The following is a 20895-nucleotide window of genomic DNA, read 5'->3' as shown; positions in this document are numbered from 1 at the left end:
CACAGATTCCTGAAAGAGGCTGGACAGGCAAATAAGGTGGTCAAGAAGGCATACGGGATACTTGCCTTTATTAGCTGAGGCATAGAATATAAGAGCAGGGAGGTTATGCTGGGACTTTATCAAATACTGTTCAGGCCACAGCTGGAGTAGTGTGTGCAGTTCTGGTCACCGCACTAAAGGAAAGATGTGATTGCACTGGAGAGGGTGCAGAGGGGATTTGTAAGGATGTTGTCTGGACTGGAGAATTTTAGTTCCGAGTAAAGATTGGATAGGCTCGGGTTGTTTTCTTTGGAATAGAAGAGGCTGAGGGGAGACCTAATTGAAGTGTATAAAATTATGAGGGGTCTGGATAGAGTGGATAAGAAGGACCTATTCCTCTTGGTTGAGGGGTCCATAACTAGGGACATAGATTTAGGGTCAGTGGTAGGAGGTTTAGAGGGGATTTGAGCAGAAATTGTTTTCACCCAGAGGGTGGTGGAGATCTGGAACTCACTGCGTGAAAGGGTGGTAGATGCAGAAACCCTCATAACATTTAAAAAGTACTTGGTTATGCATTTGAAGTACCGTAACCTACAAGGCTACAGATCTAAAGCCGGAAAGTGGGACTGGCTGGATGGCTCCTTGTCGGCTGGGGCAGACACAATGGGCTGAATGGCCTCCTTTTGTGATGTAAATTTCTATGATTCTATACCACCACCTTCTCAAGAACAATTAGGGATAGGCAATAAATGGTGGCCTTGGCATCACCCAGGACAGAGGCAGTTTAGTTCATTCAGTGTCCCTCCCACTGAGCTCAGTACCTACTCTGCTCATCACTGGCACACTATGGCTGCAGTCTGTACCATCTAGCCAGTGCTCACATCCCATGAGTAAGAAAAAGGTTTTTATGTGTAGGTGAGGTGATGTCGAACAGTGATTGACCTTAAGCGACGGTCATGGATGGATCCGGTAGTGTGAGACAGGATATGTATTTTAATGTGGATGGAAAATCAGAAGCAATGGAAAGTGATTTGAATGAGATTAAGTGCCTGACTCTGTGCAAATCATTGTTTTGGGTACTTTACAGACAAAAAATAGAATGCAAAACGTTCCAACTGCAATGGGCTGGTTGGCTGCAAAGCGCGGGCTAGAGCTGATGCACGTCAAGGATCGGCTTCCTGAGGAGATCACTCCTTCTTTCCAAGGACATTTGCTGTTAATGCATTTAAATGTCATTGAAATGTAAATGAGCCATTCAGCCCATTGGCCCAGCATTGGTGAATGGAGGAATGACCACCCAGGACAGAGCCCGTTCACTCATTCAGTGTGCTTACCGCTGAGCTCAGTATGAGCTCTGCCCATCACTGACACACTGTGGCTGCAGTCTGTACCATTTACCCCGTGTACATACAATAATACGATGTGACGTGACAACTCGTTCTGGGGGCCTCGGAGCTTCAGCTTCAGCATTACTGAGATGGAAGTTTTGTTGTTCTCTACCCATCGGTATGTAAACATTGCACCAAGACTCTAGGTGAGGCGGAAAAGGCAGGCATTATGCTGCCCTTCTCTGGACCCCTATCTGAGATGGCAGCAGGTTGATTGGGACAATAAGGTCAGTGCTGTGACTTTGGGACTCTGGACAGAGCGAGTTAGAATGGTCTCCATGGGGTGAGGGATGGGCCGAGATTCAAAGCCCACTCACGGTATTAGAATGAGGGATGGGCCGAGGTTCTGCACTCACAATTTATGGATTGCTCATTCAGTACTAAAACCACTAGGCAACTGTAGACTAGAGTCACATCATATCACTGCACTTCATGTCATATCATGGCATGACACAGCTCAGCATACATGACCTTAGTGTGTGATATGAGCTTTAATACAAAGCACCATTTACAGTCAGAGAGCTCACAATGGAACACAGTGACTGGCAACCTCAGCGTAGAGAAGGTATGAAGACAATGGAGATCGAGGGAGTGTGTGAGGTCCTGACTGAGTACAGCAGCACCTAGTGTGCAAGCAAAAGGGAATTCTGTGTAAATCTTGATATACAAGTAGGCAAGACCATTGGTTTACAACTTGCATGAAAAAACTGACAGAATCCTAGAATTCAATCCCAACATCCAGAATTCTAAAGAATACAAATGGAATTTGACTTATTCAATCAACGTAAAGTAGCAGCCCTACAAGTAACAATCACATCTCGGAGTTATGACATAGCCATGCGAGTAATTTTTAAAAATTCATTCATGGGATGTGGGCGTCACTAGCTATGCCAGCATTTAATGCCCATCCCTAATTGCCCTTGAGAAGGTGGTGGTGAGCTGCCTTCTTGAACCTCTGCAGTCCATGTGGGGTAGGTACACCCACAGTGCTGTTAGGAAGGAAGTTCCAGGATTTTGACCCAGTGACAGTGAAGGAACGGCGATATAGTTCCAAGTCAGGATGGTATATGACTTGGAGGGGAACTTGCAGGTGGTGGTGTTCCCATGCATTTGCTGCCCTTGTCCTTCTAGTTGGTAGAGGTCACAGGTTTGGAAGGTGTTGCCTAAGGAGCCTTGGTGCATTGCTGCAGTGCATCTTGTAGATGGTACACACTGCTGCCACTGTGCGTCGGTGGTGAAGGGAGTGAATATTTGTAGATGGGGTGCCAATCAAGCAGGCTGCTTTGTCCTGGATGGTGTTGAGCTGCTTGAGTGTTGTTGGAGTTGCACCCATCCTGGTAAGTGGAGAGTATTCCATCACACTCCTAATTTGTGCCTTGTAGATGGTGGACAGGCTTTGGGGAGTCAGGAGGTGAGTTACTCGCCACAGGATTCCAAGCCTCTGACCTGCTTATAGCCACGGTATTTATATTGCTGCTTCAGTTCAGTTTCTGGTCAATGGTAGCCCCGAGGATGTTGACAGTGGGGGATTCAGTGATGGTAATGCCGTTGAATGACAGGGGAGATGGTTAGAATCTCTCCTGTTGAAGATGGTCATTGCCTGGCACTTGTGTGGCGTGAATGTTACTTGCCACTTATCAGCCCAAGCCTGGATATTATCCAGGGCTTGCTGCATTTCTACACGGACTGCTTCAGTATCTGAGGAGTCACGAATGGTGCTGAACATTGTGCAATCATCAGTGAACATCACCACTTGTGACCTAATGATTGAAGGAAGGTCATTGATGAAGCAGCTGAAGATGGTTGGGCCTCAGACACTACCCTGAGGAACTCCTGCAGTGATGTCCTGGAGCTCAGATGATTGACCTCCAACAACCACAACCATCTTCCTTTGTGCTAGGTATGACTTCAACTAGCGGAGAGTTTTCCCCCTGATTCCCATTGACTTTAGTTTTGTTAAGGCTCCTTGATGCCATACTCGGTCAAATGCTGCCTTGATGTCAAGGGCAGTCACTCTCACCTCACCTCTTGAGTTCAGCTCTTTGGTCCATGTTTGAACCAAGGCTGTAATGAGGTCAGGAGCTGAGTGGCCCTGGCGGAACCCATACTGGGTATCACTGAGCAGGTTATTGCTAAGCAAGTGCTGCTTGATGGCACTGTTGATGACACCTTCCATCACTTTACTGATGATTGAGAGTAGGCTGATGGGGTGGTAATTGACCGGTTTGGATTTGTTCTGCTTTTTGTGTACAGGACATACCTGGGCAATTTTCCACAATGCAGGGTAGATGCCAGTGTTGTAGCTGTACTGGAACAGATTGGCTAGGGGCACGGCAAGTTCTGGAGCACAGGTGTTCAGTACGATTGCCGGAATATTGTCAGGACCCATAGCCTTTGCAGTATCTAGTGCCTTCAGTCATTTCTTGATATCACACCGAGTGAATCTAATTGGCTGAAGTTTGGCATCTGTGATGCTGGGGACTTCAGGAGGAGGCCGAGATGGATCATCAACTCGACACTTCTGGCTGAAGATTGTTGCAACTGCTTCAGCCTTATCTTTCGCACTGATGTGCTGGGCTCCCCCATCATTGAGGATGGGGATATTTGTGCAGCCACCTCCTCCAGTTAGTTGTTTAATTGTCCGCCATCATTCATGGATGGATGTGGCAGGACTGCAGAGCTTAGATCTGATCCGTTGGTTATGAGATCGCTTAACTCTGTCTATTGCATGCTGCTTACGCAGTCTGGCATGCAAGTAGTCCTGTGTTGTAGCTTCGCCAGGTTGACACCTCATTTTGAGGTATGCCTGGTGCTGCTCCTGACATGCCCTCCTGCACTCTTCATTGAACCAGGGTTGGTCTCCTGGCTTGATGGTAATGGTAGAGTGGGGGATATGCCGGGCCATGAGGTTACAGATTGTGGTTGAGTACAATTCTGCTGCTGCTGATGGCCCACAGCGCCTCATGGATGCCCAGTTTTGCATTGCTAGATCTGTTCGAAATCTATCCCATTTAGCACGGTGATAGTGCCACACAACATGATGGACGGTATCTTCAATGTGAAGGCGGGACTTCGTCTCCACAAGGACTGTGCGGTGGTCACTCCTACCAATACAGTCATGGACAGATGCATCTGCGGCAGGCAGTTTGGTGAGGATGAGGTCAAGTATGTTTTTCCGTCTTGTTGGTTCCCTCACCACCTGCCGCAGACCCAGTCTAGCAGCTATGTCCTTTAGGACTCGGCCAGCTCGGTCATTAGTGGTGCTACCGAGCCACTCTTGGTGATGGACATTGACGTCCCCCACCCAGAGTACATTCTGCACCCTTCCCACCCTCAGTGTTTCCTCCAAGTGCTGTTCCACATGGAGGACTACTGACTCACCAGCTGAGGGAGGGCGGTAGGTGGCAATCAGCAGGAGGTTTCCTTGCCCATGTTTGACCTGATGCCATGAGATCTCATGGGGTCCAGAGTCGATGTTGAGGACTCCCAGAGCAACTCCCTACTGTATACCACTGTGCCACCACCTGTGCTGGTTCTGTCCTGCCGATGGGACAGGACATACCCGGGGATGGTGATTGCAGTGTCTGGGACATTGTCTGTAAGATATGATTCCGTGAGTATGACTATGTCAGGCTGTTGCTTGACTAGTCTGTGGGACAGCTCTCCCAACTTTGGCACAAGCCCCCAGATGTTAGTAAGGAGGACTTTGCAGGGTCGGCAGGGCTGGGTTTGCCGTAGTCGTTTCCGGTGCCGAGGTCGATGCCGGGTGGTCTATCCGGTTTCATTCCTTTTTATTGACTTTGTAGCGGTTAGATACAACTGAGTGGCTTGCTAGGCCATTTCAGAGGGCATGTAAGAGTCAACCACATTGTTGTGGGTCTGGAGTCACATGTAGGCCAGACCAGGTAAGGACAGCAGATTTCCTTCCCTAAAGGACATTAGCCATGAATGGCTCTGTATCTGCTTGCCTCAGTTGAAGGGATCTTCACCTCTTAAATCAAAGGCTGTGGATTCCACTATAACAAATAGTCATATAGCTGGTGAGGAAACTCGGAGACTTTGGATGACAACAAATGGAAATGTTACCCAGATGACAAGAACATGTGCTGAGTCCTGACAGCAATTGGGTTGGAAAGAAGTACCAACTCTTGGAACTCCATGCCTCCAACAGTAGAACCACTGCTCATGTGTGTGGTCATAGAGTCATTTATAGCACGGAGGGAGGCCATTTGGCCCATCGAGTCCATGCCAGCTCTCCATGGAGCAATCCAGTCAATCCCACGATTGATCCCCAAAGCCCTGCAAGTTTATTTCCTTCAAGTGCCCATCCAATTTCCTTTTGAAATCATTGATTGTCTCTGCTTCTGCGACCCTGGTAGGCAGTGAGTTCCATGTCATTACCACCCGCTGTGTAAAAAGTTCTGCCTTGGACAGAAACAAGTTGCAAAATACAATACGAGCCATTTCAGACTCACATCTTTCAAATTGGATACAAGGTAGCTATCACTTATCCTCTGAACTTTGGGAAAGGCACCAATGTGATGTGAAGATGCATGTTATGGTGATATTGGGAAAATGAACAGTAGGGCTGCCATCCAGCTCAACGCATCTGTGACCTTCTTGATGCATAGATAGCGAGCACAATACCTGATATTGCAATGCTAAACAGGTTGAACCACAGGCATAAAAATTGATCGTGGTGATCTGCAGCAAGATGGTGCAATTTGCATTTGTAAGTGGTTAGTGGATTTATTTATTTCATTTATTTAGAGATGCAGCACTGAAACAGGCCCTTCGGCCCACCGAGTCTGTGCCGACCATCAACCACCCATTTATACTAACCCTACGGTAATCCCACATTCCTACCACATCCCCACCTGTCCCTATATTCCCCTACCACCTACCTATACTAGGGGCAATTTATAATGGCCAATTTACCTATCAACCTGCAAGTCTTTTGGTGGTGGGAGGAAACCGGAGCACCCGGAGAAAACCCACGCAGACACAGGGAGAACTTGCAAACTCCACACAGGCAGTACCCAGAATTGAACCTGGGTCGCTGGAGCTGTGAGGCTGCGGTGCTATGTGTGTGTCCATATTTTATGGCTCACTGTGATGCTGGTGAAGAATCCCTAGTGGTCCCATATTCTTTCCCATTGCTTACTGGGTGGAAAGGCTAAAACCCACACTCATTGGTTGCCTAGTAATTGACTAGACACTGTCTTTGGTAAATGGTATCTCTTGGTATCTATGTTGTGATCTTTTTAATCCTCTCCTGGCTCTTTCCGCATGGACAATACCAAAATGGGGATATAGTTAACACTAAGGAGAACTGCAACAAAATACAAAAAGAAATGAATAAACTTGTAGAAGGGGTGCATCATTGGCAAATGAATTTCCACATAAATGTAGTGCATTTTGGTTGGCAGAATAAGGAGGCCGCATACTCTTTGGGGTAGATGAGGGGTCTGGGGGTATAGATTCATGAATCACTAATAATAGCACCACAAGTTCATAAGGCCATTAAAAAAGCAAACATAGCACTGGGGTTTCTACAGGGATAGAATTGAAAAGCAGAGAGGTTATGGTAAACTTGTATTGAACCCTGGTTAGCCCACACCTGGAGTACTGTAAATAGTTCTGGTGACCATACTAGAAAAAGGATTTAGAGGCACTGAAAAAGGTGACAAAATATTTACAAGGGTGATACCAGAACTGAGAGTTTATACCTATCAGGAAAGGTTGAACAGCCTCAGGCTCTTTTCATTCGAAGAGATAAGGCTGAGGGGTGACCGAATAAAGGTCTTCAAGATTATGAAAGGGTTTGATTGGGTAGATGCGGAGAAGATTTTTTCACTGTGTGGGAGACCAGAATTAGGGGCCATAAATATAAGACAGTCACTAATATCTCCAATAGGGAATTCATGAGAAACTTCTTTACCTGGAGAGTGGTGAGAATGTGGAACTCACTACCACAAGGAGTAGCTGAGGTGAAGATTATAGATGCAGTTAAGGGGAAGTGAGATAATCACATGAAGGAGAGAGGAATAGAAGGTTATGTTGATGTGGTTCGATGAAATAGGCTGAGAGGAGGCTCATCTGGAGCCTAAGTACAGCATGGATCAGTTGGGCCAAATGGCTTGCTTCTGTGCTGCAAATTCTATGTAATTTCTCTTTCCAAATCCTGTTCTTTGGGCTAAGGTGCTCCCGTGTAATTTGTTCTCCGTTCTTCTAATGTGTGTAGATTTAAAGATGTTTTTCAAAAGCTGACAGATGTTAGAAATCTTTTCCATCCTGTTGGAATTTTCTTTCCCACATTAAGCGTTTCATAAGATATTCCCTCCAATGCCATTGATGCACATCACTCTGATTCTGCCTGGTGCAGCTGAGAACAAAGTCAGTTTGCTTTTCTCTGGGTTTATTTTCAGAGAGCCTGGCTCTTTACATGGAGCTGTTATGGTGAAGGATGTCAGTCTGGAGAACATCACTTGCACTTTTCACATCCAGTGTTGGCATCAAAAACATCATGGTTAAATTCAGAGTACAGCTCCCTCTACTCAGCTTCTGCTATATGTATTAATCCCAAATCGAAGACATGAGCTCAAAATCTAGGCTGAGTGAGGGAGTGCAGTATTGTCATAGGTTCCATCTTTCAGATGAAATGATAAACTGAGGCTCTGTCTGCTTGTTCCAGTTAACTTAATCGATCCCACGGCACTGTTGGAAAGTAGAGCTGGGGGTCAATATTCATTCCAATATTCCACCACAACCAGAAATGCATTTATCCGGTCATTCATTCATTGGCTGTTTGCTGTGTGTTAATAGGCTGCTTTGGTTGCCTAACAACAACAGGGCCTGTGCTTCAGAGTAATCCATTAGTTGTGAGGCACGTGGAAGGAGCGATCTTTAAATGCAAGTTTCCTTCTTTCTCAGAGAAGAGCTCTCTCAGTGTGTCCCTAAAGCACCACCTTCACACCCAAGTCAATCAGTGCTGAAATGAGACTGGCATGGCACTGCGGGTGTGGGCACAGTAGGCAGTAGGCCAATATAAAAGCAAAATATTGTGGTTGGTGGAAATCTGAAATAAAAACAGAAAGTGCTGGAAATACACAGCAAGTCTGGCAGCATCTGTGGTGAGAGAAACAGAGTAGGCCAAGGCTGATCCAGACTCTAGAATACCGACTGCCAGCAGCCGCAGGAGTCTTTCTTTGTCATCATTCTGAATTGGAACCTTGATCCCAGGGGTGAAAGGGTAAAGGTGACACAGGCCACCATTTTGCCCTAACATAAAACGTCACAACTTACAGCTCCAGTGAAAACCAAAAACAAATAGTGAAACTACAATTCTGAAGCTTGTGATGATGATCAAAGGGAAAGTATTGTTCAAAGCCCTTTATTATTGAGAAACTGAGGTAAAAAGGTCAACCCCTCAGTAAGGGCATCAACAAGAACAAAGAACAAAGAACAGTACAGCACAGGAACAGGCCATTTGGTCCTCCAAGCCTGCGCCGATCTTGATGCCTGTCTAAACTAAAACCTTCTGCACTTCCAGGGATCGTATTCCTCTATTCCCATCCTATTCATGTATTTGTCAAGATGCCTCTTAAACGTCGCTATCGTACCTGCTTCCACCACCTCCCCGGCAGCAAGTTCCAGGCACTCACCACCCTCTGTGTAAAGAACTTGCCTCGCACATTCCCTCTAAACTTTGCCCCTCGCACCTTAAACCTATGTCCCCTAGTAACTGACTCTTCCACTCTGGGAAAAAGCTTCTGACTATCCATTCTGTCCATGCCGCTCATAACTTTGTAAACCTCTATCATGTCGCCCCGCCACCTCCGTCGTTCCAGTGAAAACAATCTGAGTTTATCCAACCTCTCCTCATAGCTAATGCCCTCCAGACCAGGCAACATCCTGGTAAACCTCTTCTGTACCCTCTCCAAAGCCTCCACATCCTTCTGGTAGTGTGGCAACCAGATGCCTTCTTGACTATCGTATCCACCTGCGTTGCCACTTTCAGTGACCTATGGACCTGTACGCCCAGATCTCTCTGCCTGTCAATACTCCTAAGGGTTCTGCCATTTACTGTATACCTCCCACCTGCATTAGACCTTCCAAAATGCATTACCTCACATTTGTCCGGATTAAACTCCATCTGCCATTTCTCCGCCCAAGGCTCCAACCGATCTATATCCTGCTGTATCCTCTGACAATCCTCATCACTATCCGCAACTCCACCAACCTTTGTGTCATCCGCAAACTTACTAATCAGACCAGCTACATTTTCCTCCAAATCATTTATATATACTACAAACAGCAAAGGTCCCAACACTGATCCCTCGGAATACCACTGGTCACAGCCCTCCATTCAGAAAAGCACCCTTCCACTGCTACCCTCTGTCTTCTATGTCCGAGCCAGTTCTGTATCCAACTTGCCAGCTCACCTCTGATCCCGTGTGACTTCACCTTTTGTAACAGTCTGCCATGAGGGACCTTGTCAAAGGCTTTACTGAAGTCCATATAGACAACATTCACTGCCCTTCCTTCATCAATCATCTTTGTCACTTCCTCAAAAAACTCAATCAAGTTAGTGAGACACGACCTCCCCTTCACAAAACCATGCTGTCTCTCGCTAATAAGTTCGTTTGTTTCCAAATGGGAATAAATCCTGTCCCGAAGAATCCTCCCTAATAATTTCCCTACCACTGACGTAAGGCTCACCGGCCTATAATTTCCTGGATTATCCTTGCTACCCTTCTCAAACAAAGGAACAACATTGGCTATTCTCCAGTCCTCTGGGACCTCACCTGTAGCCAATGAGGATACGAAGATTTCTGTCAAGGCCCCAGCAATTTCTTCCCTTGCCTCCTTCAGTATTCTGGGGTAGATCCCATCAGGCCCTGGGGGCTTATCTACTTTAATGCTTTGCAAGACACCCAACACCTCCTCCTTTTTGATAACGACATGACCCAGACTATCTACACTCCCTTCCCTTGGCTCATCATCCACCAATTCCTTCTCTTTGGTGAATACTGATGCAAAGTACTCATTTAGTACCTCGCCCATTTCCTCTGGCTCCACACATAGATTCCCTTCTCTGTCCTTGAGTGGGCCAACCCTTTCCCTGGTTACCCTCTTGCTCTTTATATACGTATAAAAAGCCTTGGGATTTTCCTTAATCCTGTTTGCCAATGACTTTTCATGACCCCTTTTAGCCCTCCTGACTCCTTTCTTAAGTTCCTTCCTACTGTCTTTATATTCATCAAGTGCTTCGTCTGTTCCTAGCCTTCCAGCCCTTACGAATGCTTCCTTTTTCTTTTTGACTAGGCTCACAATATCCCGCGTTATCCAAGGTTCCCGAAACTTGCCAAACTTATCCTTCTTCCTCACAGGAACATGCTGATCCTGGATTTTAATCAACTGACGTTTGAAAGACTCCCACATGTCAGACGTTGATTTACCCTCAAACAGCCGCCCCCAATCTAAATTCTTCAGTTCCTGGCCTAATATTGTTATAATTAGCCTTCCCCCAATTTAGCACCTTCATCCGAGGACTACTCTTATCCTTATCCACAAGTACCTTAAAACTTATGTAATTATGGTCACTGCTCCCGAAATGAAACTTCTGAAACTTACTGAAACTGTAACCTACTGAAACTTCGACCACCTGGCCGGGCTCATTCCCCAATACCAGGTCCAGTACGGCCCCATCCCTGGTTGGACTATCTACGTATTGTTTCAAGAAGCCCTCCTGGATGCTCCTTACAAATTCTGCCCCATCCAAGCCCCTAGCACTAAGTGAGTCCCAGTCAATATAGGGGAAGTTAAAATCACCCACCACTACAACCCTGTTACCTTTACATCTTTCCAAAATCTGTCTCCTATATCTGCTCCTCTACCTCCCACTGGCTGTTGGGAGGCCTGCAGTAAACCCCCAACATCGTGACTGCACCCTTCCTATTCCTGAGCTCCACCCATATTGCCTTGCTGCACGACCCCTCTGAGGCGTCCTCCCGCAGTACAGCTGTGATATTCTCCTTAACCAGTAATGCAACACCCCCACCCCTTTTACATCCCCCTCTATCCCGCCTGAAGCTTCTAAATCCCAGAACGTTTAGCTGCCAATCCTTTCCTTCCCTCAACCAAGTCTCTGTAATAGCAACAACATCATATTTCCAAGTACTAATCCAAGCTCTAAGTTCATCTGCCTTACCTGTTATACTTCTCGCATTGAAACAAATGCACTTCAGACCACCAGTCCCGCTGTGCTCAGCAACATCTCCCTGCCTGCTCTTCCTCTTAGTCTTACTGGCCTTATTTACTAGTTCCCCTTCATTTATTTCACTTGCTGTCCTACTGCTCTGGTTCCCACTCCCCTGCCACATTAGTTTAAACCCTCCCGAGTGACGCTAGCAAACCTCGCAGCCAGGATATTTGTGCCCCTCCAGTTTAGATGCAACCCGTCCTTCTTGTATAGGTCCCATCTGTCCCTGAAGAGAGCCCAATGGTCCAGATATCTGAAACCCTCCCTTCTACACCAGCTGTTCAGCCACGTGTTTAGCTGCACTATCTTCCTATTTCTAGCCTCACTGGCACGTGGCACCGGGAGTAATCCCGAGATTACAACCCTAGAGGTCCTGTCTTTTAACTTTCTACCTAACTCCCACTGCAGGACCTCATCACTCTTCCTGCCTATGTCATTGGTACTGATGTGTCCCACAATCTCTGGCTGTTCACCCTCCCCCTTCAGAATGCCCCCTGTCCGTTCAGAGACATCCTTGACCCTGGCACCAGGGAGGCCACATACCATCCTGGAGTCTCTTTCAAGTCCACAGAAGCGCCTATCTGTGCCCATGACTGTCGAGTCCCTATAACTATTGCTCTTCTGTGCTTTGTCCCTCCCTGCTGAAGAACAGTGCCAGTCGTGGTGCCACTGCTCTGGCTGCTGCTGTTTTCCCCTGATAGGCCATCCCCCGCAACAGTATCCAAAACGGTATACTTGTTAGAGAGGGGGACAGCCACAGGGGATTCCTGCACTGACTGCCTGCCCCTTCTAGCGGTCACCCATCTATCTGCCTGCACCTTGGGTGTAACCACTTCTCTAAAACTCCTGTCTATGATGCTTTCTGCCACCTGCATGCTCCTAAGTGCATCCAGTTGCTGCTCCAACCGATCCATGAGGTCTGTGAGGAGCTGCAACTGGGTACACTTCCTGCAGATGTAGTCTTCCGGAACACTGGAAGCATCACGGACCTCCCACATCTCACAGGAGAAGCACTTCACAGATTGAAAAGAGTAGAAGATGAGGTATGAAGAGTAATGATTCGGTAATGCCAGACTTGTTTATTTAAAGCCTGTGATCTGGAAGGAGGATTGGGAGGCTGAGAGAGCTGAGGAGTGCTGCAGAGTTGAGACACTGGGGACAGAATGAATTGGAGTCGAGAATGGTGTAACATGGTGAGGAAACAGCAGAGAGAAAGTGTGTTACAAACAGAGGAAAATGATGGATGGGAAAAGACCAGCTTGGCCATCAAAACTGCCCATGCCCCATGATGGCTGCAGCATCATGACCACACACTTCCTGCCCACCTACCCACACCCCTCCACCTCTCCACTCTCCCTCTCCATTCCCCTTCCTCACCACCCTCACTGTAATGCCTGGGAGAGACAAACCCAGGGCTAATAGGGTAAAAATATTCTGGGAAATTCCTCTCTGATTCCATCAACAATCAGAAATCAGTCCAGGAGAACACAAGGACCAAATGTTATCTATAAAGCTTTTTACCTGATGCAATTTGCGCCCTGGACAGAAATTGGCCAGCTCCATTTATTTATTTTTATTTAGAGATACAGCACTGAAACAGGCCCTTCGGCCCACCAAGTCTTTGCCAACCATCAACCACCCATTTATACTAATCCTACATGAATCCCATATTCCTACCACATCCCCACCTTCCCATACTAGGGGCAATTTATAATGGCCAATTTACCTATCAACCTGCAAGTCTTTGGCTGTGGGAGGAAACCGGAGCACCCGGAGGAAACCCACGTGGTCACAGGGAGAACTTGCAAACTCCGCACAGGCAGTACCCAGAATCTAACCCAGGTCGCTGGAGCTGTGAGGCTGCGGTGCTAACCATTGCACCACTGTGCCACCCTTCTTGGAGGTGTGAGGATATCAGACTGGGAATAATCAAAAATGTAATTCGAACTGATCAAATAGAGACTGCAGTGGAAAGAGTGAGGTTGGAAGTGAAAGGTGAGAACGGAATATTGTCACTGACAACAAGCTGTAATATGTGAACACAATTAGACTCCCTTACTTTGAAAATTATATCCCCCTCCCATTTTAACTTCTTTCGCTTTGTTTTCTCTGCACCCCTATTCCCACACTCCCCCTATCCTCCCGTGCCACAAACCATTCTCCAAGAACAGTGGGCAGACAAGGGACGAGCTGACAGGTCTCTTCCAGTGCTGCTTTATAATTAGCCACTAGGAGGTGTGCAAGAGCAGCTTGGGCTGCCTGGTTCTTCAGCTTTGCTCCAACATTGTCAATTATTTGTCATTTGTGTTTCTTCAGCAAATAAATATTTCAAAATTTTCTTTGTTCTTTTTATGCACCTATTCCTGAATCATTTTCACTGTGTGTCAGGTGGTTGCACTTTCACCTCTGACTCACAAGGCTCTGGGTTCACAGACCCACCGTAGACTGGCTGGTGAAATGATGGACAGACAAGGGACAGATTAAATTTAATGCAGAGAAGTGTGAAGTGATACATTTAGGTACGAAGAATGAGGAAATGCAATATAAAATAAAGGGCACAATTCTAAAGGGGGTGCAGGAATGGAGGGACTGGGATTCTTTTCTTTTGGGCCTCCTTATCTCGAGAGACAATGGATACGCGCCTGGAGGTGGGATATGTGCACAAATCATTGAAGGTGACAGTGCAGGTTGAGAAAGTGTTTAATAAAGCATACAGGATCCTGGGCTTTATAAATAGACACATAGAGTACAAAAGCAAGGAAGTTATGCTAAGCCTTCACCTGGAGTATTGTGTCCAGTTCTGGGCACCACACTTTGGGAAGGATGTGAAGGCTTTAGAGAGGGTGCAGAAAAGATTCACAAGAATGGGATGCGAGATTTCAGTTACAAGGATAGATTGGTGAAGCTGGGGCTGTTCTCCTGAAAGAAGATAAGAGGGGATTTGATGGAGGTGTTCAAACTCATGAGGGGTCTAGAAAGAGAAGATAGAGAGAAAATGTTCCCATTGATGAAAGGAGAAGGATGGAGAGAAGAGGACACTGATTTAGGGTGATTGGCAAAAGAACCAAAGGCGGTATAAGGAAAAACTTCTTTACACAGTGAGTAGTTAGGATCTGGAAATCACTGCCTGAGAGTGTGGTGGAGGCAGGATCAATTGTGGTTTTCAAAAGGGAATTGGATAATTATCTGAAGAGTAAAGATTTGTAGAGCTATGGGGAAAGGGAGTGGGACTAGGTCAGTTGTTCTTACAGAGAGCTGGCACAGTCTTGATGAGCTGAATGGCCTCCTGCTGTGCTGTAACCATTCGATGATTTATTCAAGACTGGAACACATAATCAAGCTGACACTCCAGAGCAATACTGAGGGAGTGCTGCACTGTCGGAGGGTCAGTTACTGAGGGAGTGCTGCACTGTCGGAGGGTCAGTACTGAGGGAGTGCTGCACTGTCAGAGGGTCAGTACTGAGGGAGTGCTGCACTGTCGGAGGGTCAGTTACTGAGGGAGTGCTGCACTGTCGGAGGGTCAGTACTGAGGGAGTCCTGCACTGTCGGAGGGTCAGTACTGAGGGAGTGCTGCACTTTCGGAGGGTCAGTACTGAGGGAGTGCTGCACTGTCAGAGGGTCAGTTACTGAGGGAGTGCTGCACTGTCAGAGGGTCAGTACTGAGGGAGTGCTGCACTGTCGGAGGGTCAGTACTGAGGGAGTGCTGCACTGTCAGAGGGTCAGTACTGAGGGAGTGCTGCACTGTCGGAGGGTCAGTACTGAGGGAGTGCTGCACTGTCGGAGGGTCAGTACTGAGGGAGTGCTGCACTGCTAGAGGTGCTGTCTTTTTGCTGAACCGTTAAAACGAGTCCTCTGCCTTCTCAGGTGGTTGTAAATGATCTGATGACTGTCGGAAGAAGAGCTGGGGAATTCTCCCTGGTGTCTCTGATTCTATGTCTTGGCCAATCACACTCCAGGGACTTCCCTTCAGTACAACACTGCAAGGTCAGCCTGGAGTTTTTGTGTTTAAGTCTCTGGAGTGGAACTATGACCCCATGACCTGGTGGTTCAGAGGTGAGAGTGCTACCCAGTGAGACCATAACCACTGCCTTTCCCAAAGCCTTTGTGACCTGAGACCTGCAATTAACTGGAATTTCTGACAGTTCTGTGGCTTTGCCCTGCTGCAGAGAGGAGGCTGGTTTGCCAAATCTATCTGGTCCCACCGATACAGACAGTGTGTGTGAATAAATTCTGGTGGCAAAGCATGAAAGGGAAAATAGAAAATAAAGTGTCCCCCCCCCCCACCAAATAAAAAGTTATTTCACACCCACTTTAAGAGTTGCATAACATGTCTGTAAATGATGTATTTGCAATGTATGTACTTTTGAACAGTTCATGAGTTATGCGAGTGTGTAGTTGCAGGTGAAACTTTCTCAAGTTTCACATTGTTTGAGTCTCTGGTCTGTGTATGAAAATAGGACTCATTCTGCCTCATACACACTTCGACTTTTCAGAGCCGACTCACTTCCTTCCTGCTGATAGAGCAGCCACAGGCAGACACTGGGCTGTTAACCAACCAGTCAGTGGAGAGAGGAGGGAGAGAGAGAGAGCAATCGGAAAATATCACAACTCAGCAGAGATACAGAGTGACTGGAGGACAGACTAACACTGGAGGTGAAACTCCACGGAATCTTGTCGCTTTCATTCCAGCTGGAGGAAGGCATTGAGTCTGGAGGTGGTGTTTATTCCAACCCTCCTCTCTATCTGAAGCCAAGTTATGTAGTTTGGTGTTTTTTGGATCTAAGGATCAGTGAGGATTCGATGTGCTTTTAATCTCCGATCGCCGCAGGCTGGATTTTGAGTTTTTTTGCACTGCAAGGATTTCTCAGACTCGTACGGGGACCAGCTGATACACATCTGGATCTTGGAGGATTCACACACACAGTGCATCTCCCTTCCTTCGAGTTTTGGATCGGATTGGTAACTGCAAAGATTTCCACTGGACTCTATGAACTTGGCTGTGTGTAGCCCTGCAGTTGTGTGTGTACATGTGTGTGTTTGGGGTTTGATTGACAGTTTAAAGCCACCCTCCCTACCCCACACACATCCACACAACGTGCTGGCATTGAACTGGCTGTGATAAGCTGGCATCGCCACACAGATTGGCAGCCTGTTAACGGGAAAAGAGGGCAGAGGAAGAGGAGGATAATGACTCTCCAAGCACCGGGTATCCCAAATCTTCCCAGCTGCCACTCGGATTTCCGAAGACTCCGTGCCATGTTGTAGGGAACGCCGAGGGGATCTCCTACAAATCCACGTTCCCACCTCCTCCGCTCGGGATTCACAGTTAAATTGGTTCCAAATCTCTCTCTCACTGGGAAGCCACGCTTTGAATACATCCTGCGGATTTGGCTTTGTTGGAATGTCGGGACAGATTCCGTAGTCTCGGCAGGTAGCACAGGTTCCTGGGGCTCGGACCTCTGGGAAGGGGTGGGGAAGGGAGCCAGTGAACTGTAGGCTGGATGCCAATCGCCACCTATTGCCCCCGCCCTGCCCCCTCCCTCCTCCAGCGCCAGCTCCAGATGCTATGGCTGTTTGCACCTTGAGCAGCCTGGGTGCAATGAATAACGACATCAAGGCTGACTTGAAGGTGCCTGAGAGACATGTTTCACGTTGCCAGGTGCGTTTGACCTCTGGTGCCAGGGTGAGTGGCATGCGCGGACTCCAGCAGGCCCGTTCCAGTGAGGACCTGCGACCGGGGAGGGGAGCCCCGAGGGGAGGGTCTCCTCAGCTCATTGCCACCAGTGATTCCAGTGTAACCGGTGGGCTCAGGCAGTGCTCCCACACCCCACAGCTGGGCCGAAAGATTGCGATCTTCGAAGCTTCTTGGCCCGGCAGTCCCGGGGCCGAGCGGGAATCCCGGCGGTGCAGGAGCGTAAGTGGAGAGCGGCCATGCTCCCAAACAGATGAGGAGGCTTGTCCAGGGATGGAGGACACAGGGGCAGGCAGGACAGAGCAGGGACACCAGGAGTGCCAGGAAACAACACCGCCGGCACTGTGGGGCCTCAAGGTGAACAACAGTTCCACCCCAAGCCAGGAGGGGTGGATTTGCCAAGGGCTATCCCAGAACTGCACCATCAGGGACTGGGACGCAGGAGCTAGGCCAGCTGGCCTCATGGCCCCTTCTCCAGTCCGGCCTGGCTTCCCTGATCCATCACTGCCTCCTGCCACCTATACCAGCAGCAGTGGGGTGGAGATCCCTCATGTCATTGTGACAGAGCACGGGCAGGACTGCTGCGAAGAGACCACTGATGACGGCAACCCAAACGGGCCACGGCCCTTCCTCCGTAAACTCTCCTCCTCTTCTGCCTCTTCCGCCGGCTTCTCCTCCTCCTGGGATGAATCGGAGGAAGACATCTCCAGCGACCCGGACAGGGGAGGTGATACTAGCTCAGCCTTCCTACAGACTGTAGACCATCAGCCCAGGCCCAGAGTGGTGAGTACAAGCAATCCTATCTCGCTCTCACTTTCCCATCTGCGCAGCCCATTAAGGATTACATGCTAGGAAGAGAACTAGGCCTGGCAGGTATCTGCTGAGGTTTGGGGTGGGAAGGGGCAGAGAGGGAGGCAGCCAACAAATCCCCTCCAACAGCTGCTGCTCTGGCTTTGTTGTGTGGAGGGAGGGGCATCAGCAGGTTCACAGTGGCCCCCAGGGGAGGGAGGGAGGAAGCATCTTCAGAGGCAACCACAGCTTGCATTTATATAGCACCTTTAACACCATAAAATCTCCCAAGGTGCTTCACAGGAACACTATAAAACAATATCTGACACCTAGCCACATAAGGAGGTATTAGGTCAGATGTCAAAAGCTTGGTTAGAGGTAGGTTTTAAGGAGTGTCTTACAGTGAGACAGAGAGGTGTAGGGAGGGTATTCCAGAGCTTGGGGCCCTGGCAACTGAAGGCACAACCACCAATGGTGGAGTGATTAAAATCAGGGATGCACAAGAGGCCAGAATTAGAGGAGTACAGATATCTCGGAGGGTTCTGGGGGTGGAGGAGATTACAGAGATAGGGAGAGGCGAGGACATGTAGGGATATGAAAACAAGGAAGAGAATTTTAAAATCAAGGTGTTTCTTAACTGGTAGTTCAGCGAGCACAGGGGTGATAGGGGAACAGGACTTGGTGCGAGTTAGGACACGGGCAGCAGAGTTTTGGATGACCTCAAGTTTATAGAGGGTAGAATGTGGGGGACCATCAGGAGTGTGTTGGAATAGTCAAGTCTTAGAAGTAACAAAGGTATGAATGAATTTCAGCAGCAAATGAGCTGAGGCGGAGCTGCAGTTGGGCACTGTTATGGAGGTGGAAATAGACAGTCTTAGTGATGGCACTGATATGTGGTCAGCAGCTCATCTCAGGGTCAAAGATTACACCAAGGTTGTGAACAGACTGGTTTACTACCAGACAATTGCCAGGGAGAGGGATGGAGTCAGTGCCTAGGAAACTGCAGTTGGTGGTAGGAACCAAAGACAATGGCTTGGGTCTTCTTAATTAGTTAGAGAACATTTCTTGTCATCCCCTACTAGATGTCGGATAAGCAGGCTGATAATTTAGCAGCAGTGGAGGAGTCGAGAGAGGTGGTGGTGAAGTTATGCATGTAAAAACTAACTTTGTGCTTTCAGATGATGTTGCCGAGGGGCAGCATGTAAATGAGAAATAGGAGGGGGCCGAGGATAGATCCATGGGGGACACCACAGATAACAGTGCGGGAGCAGGAAGAGAAGCCTTTGCAAGTGATTCTCTGGCTACGATTAGATAGATCAAAAATGGAACCAGGTGAGAGCAGTCCCACCCAGCTGGACGATGGAGGAGAGGCGTTGCAGGAGGATGGTGTGGTTAATGTATCGAAGGCTGCAGACTGGTCAAGAAGGACGAGGAGGGATAGCTTATCACAGTCAGAAAGAGGCATGTCACCCAGAAGCAGCGCTCATTGCAAGTGTGTGTCCAAGAACACCAACAGTAACCACACTCTGGGCTCAGTTTGTCACAGGTCACCAGTCCCAGCAATGATGTGAAATTACTGATGCACTGTATCATCTCCTTAGAGCAGAGAAAGTTAAGGGGAGATTTGATCGAGATGTTCAAAATCATGAATAATTTTAATACAGTAAGTGAGGAGAAAATGTTTCCAGTGGCAGGAGGGTCAATAACCAGGGGGCACAGATTTAAGCTAATTGGCAAAAATGAGGAAAAAATAAATAACTTACATGTTATGATCTGGAATGCACTGCCTAAAGAGGCAGTGGAAGCAGATTCAATAGTAACTTTCAAAAGGGAATTGGATAAATATTTGAAAAGGAAAAGTTGCAGGGCTGTGGGGAAATGGCAGGAGTGTGGGGCTGAATGGATAGCTCATTCAAAGAGCTGGCACAGGAATGATAGGCTGAATGGCCTCCTGTGCTGTACAATTCCATGATTCTATGATATTCAGTGCCAACGAATGAGAATGTGTCTGATTGGAGAAATGGATGGAGGTTTCCCAGGCAAGCTTCAATTCCCATTGGGGTTAACCAGTTTGGTTGGAGCACCAGGAGTATTGGGAGCCTTGACTGGAAGTTAATGTGGGGGAACCCAGAACAAGGGGGAACAATTAGGCTGTGGAGGGGTGAAACATTTTCCCACAGAAGGCTAGTAGAAATGTGGAACTCTCTCCCCATTCCACGCCAAAAAAAGCGATGGATGTTGGAAGTCAATTAGAACTTTCAAGCCTGAGATGGATGGACTTTTGTTGGGTAAAAGTATCAAGGTATTTGGAGTGAAGGTGGGTAAACAGTGATGAGGTAGAGATCAGCTATGATCGAATTGATATGCTGACAGGGTGAGATGAAGTAGGATGGGAGGAGATTCATCCTCAACATTAACACTGACATAGACCTGTTGGCCCAAGTGGCCTGTTTCTTTGCTGGAATTATTTTTCTTTCCTTGCCCATTTTCCAGGGCTATGGGGAAAGAACATGGTATGAGACTAAAGGGATAACATTTGAAAGAGCTAGCACAGGCCCAATGGGTTGAATGGGCCTCCTTCTGTGTTGTATCATTCTGTGATTCTATGATTTTTTTCCCCCTCCTCTCCTGAAAGGGCTGGTTCTTGCCAAAGTGCCCTCCAGTATCCTCATTCCCAAAGTGACCATTATTCAGAAGTCCAGAGAGGGAGCATTGATGGACTCTTTAACTGTGAGGGCCATGTCATCCCAGTCGAGCCTACCTCCTTTCCTCTCCTGACATCT

General features: G+C 47.8%; 1 protein-coding gene across 1 annotated transcript in view; it reads left to right on the top strand.

Moving 5' to 3' along the window:
- Positions 1–16098: 16098 nt before the first annotated feature.
- itpkb (inositol-trisphosphate 3-kinase B) overlaps positions 16099–20895 on the top strand; it is a 191960-nt gene continuing 187163 nt past the window's right edge. The window contains exon 1 of the mRNA XM_068027932.1: positions 16099–18106. Within this exon, the coding sequence (XP_067884033.1) occupies positions 17198–18106 (909 nt within the window). The 5' untranslated portion in view covers positions 16099–17197. The remainder of the gene's footprint in view (positions 18107–20895) is intronic.

The sequence above is a fragment of the Heterodontus francisci genome, chromosome 3 (genome assembly GCF_036365525.1).
Source record: "Heterodontus francisci isolate sHetFra1 chromosome 3, sHetFra1.hap1, whole genome shotgun sequence".
NCBI lineage: Eukaryota > Metazoa > Chordata > Chondrichthyes > Heterodontiformes > Heterodontidae > Heterodontus > Heterodontus francisci.
This window is presented reverse-complemented; position numbering and strand designations above follow the sequence as displayed.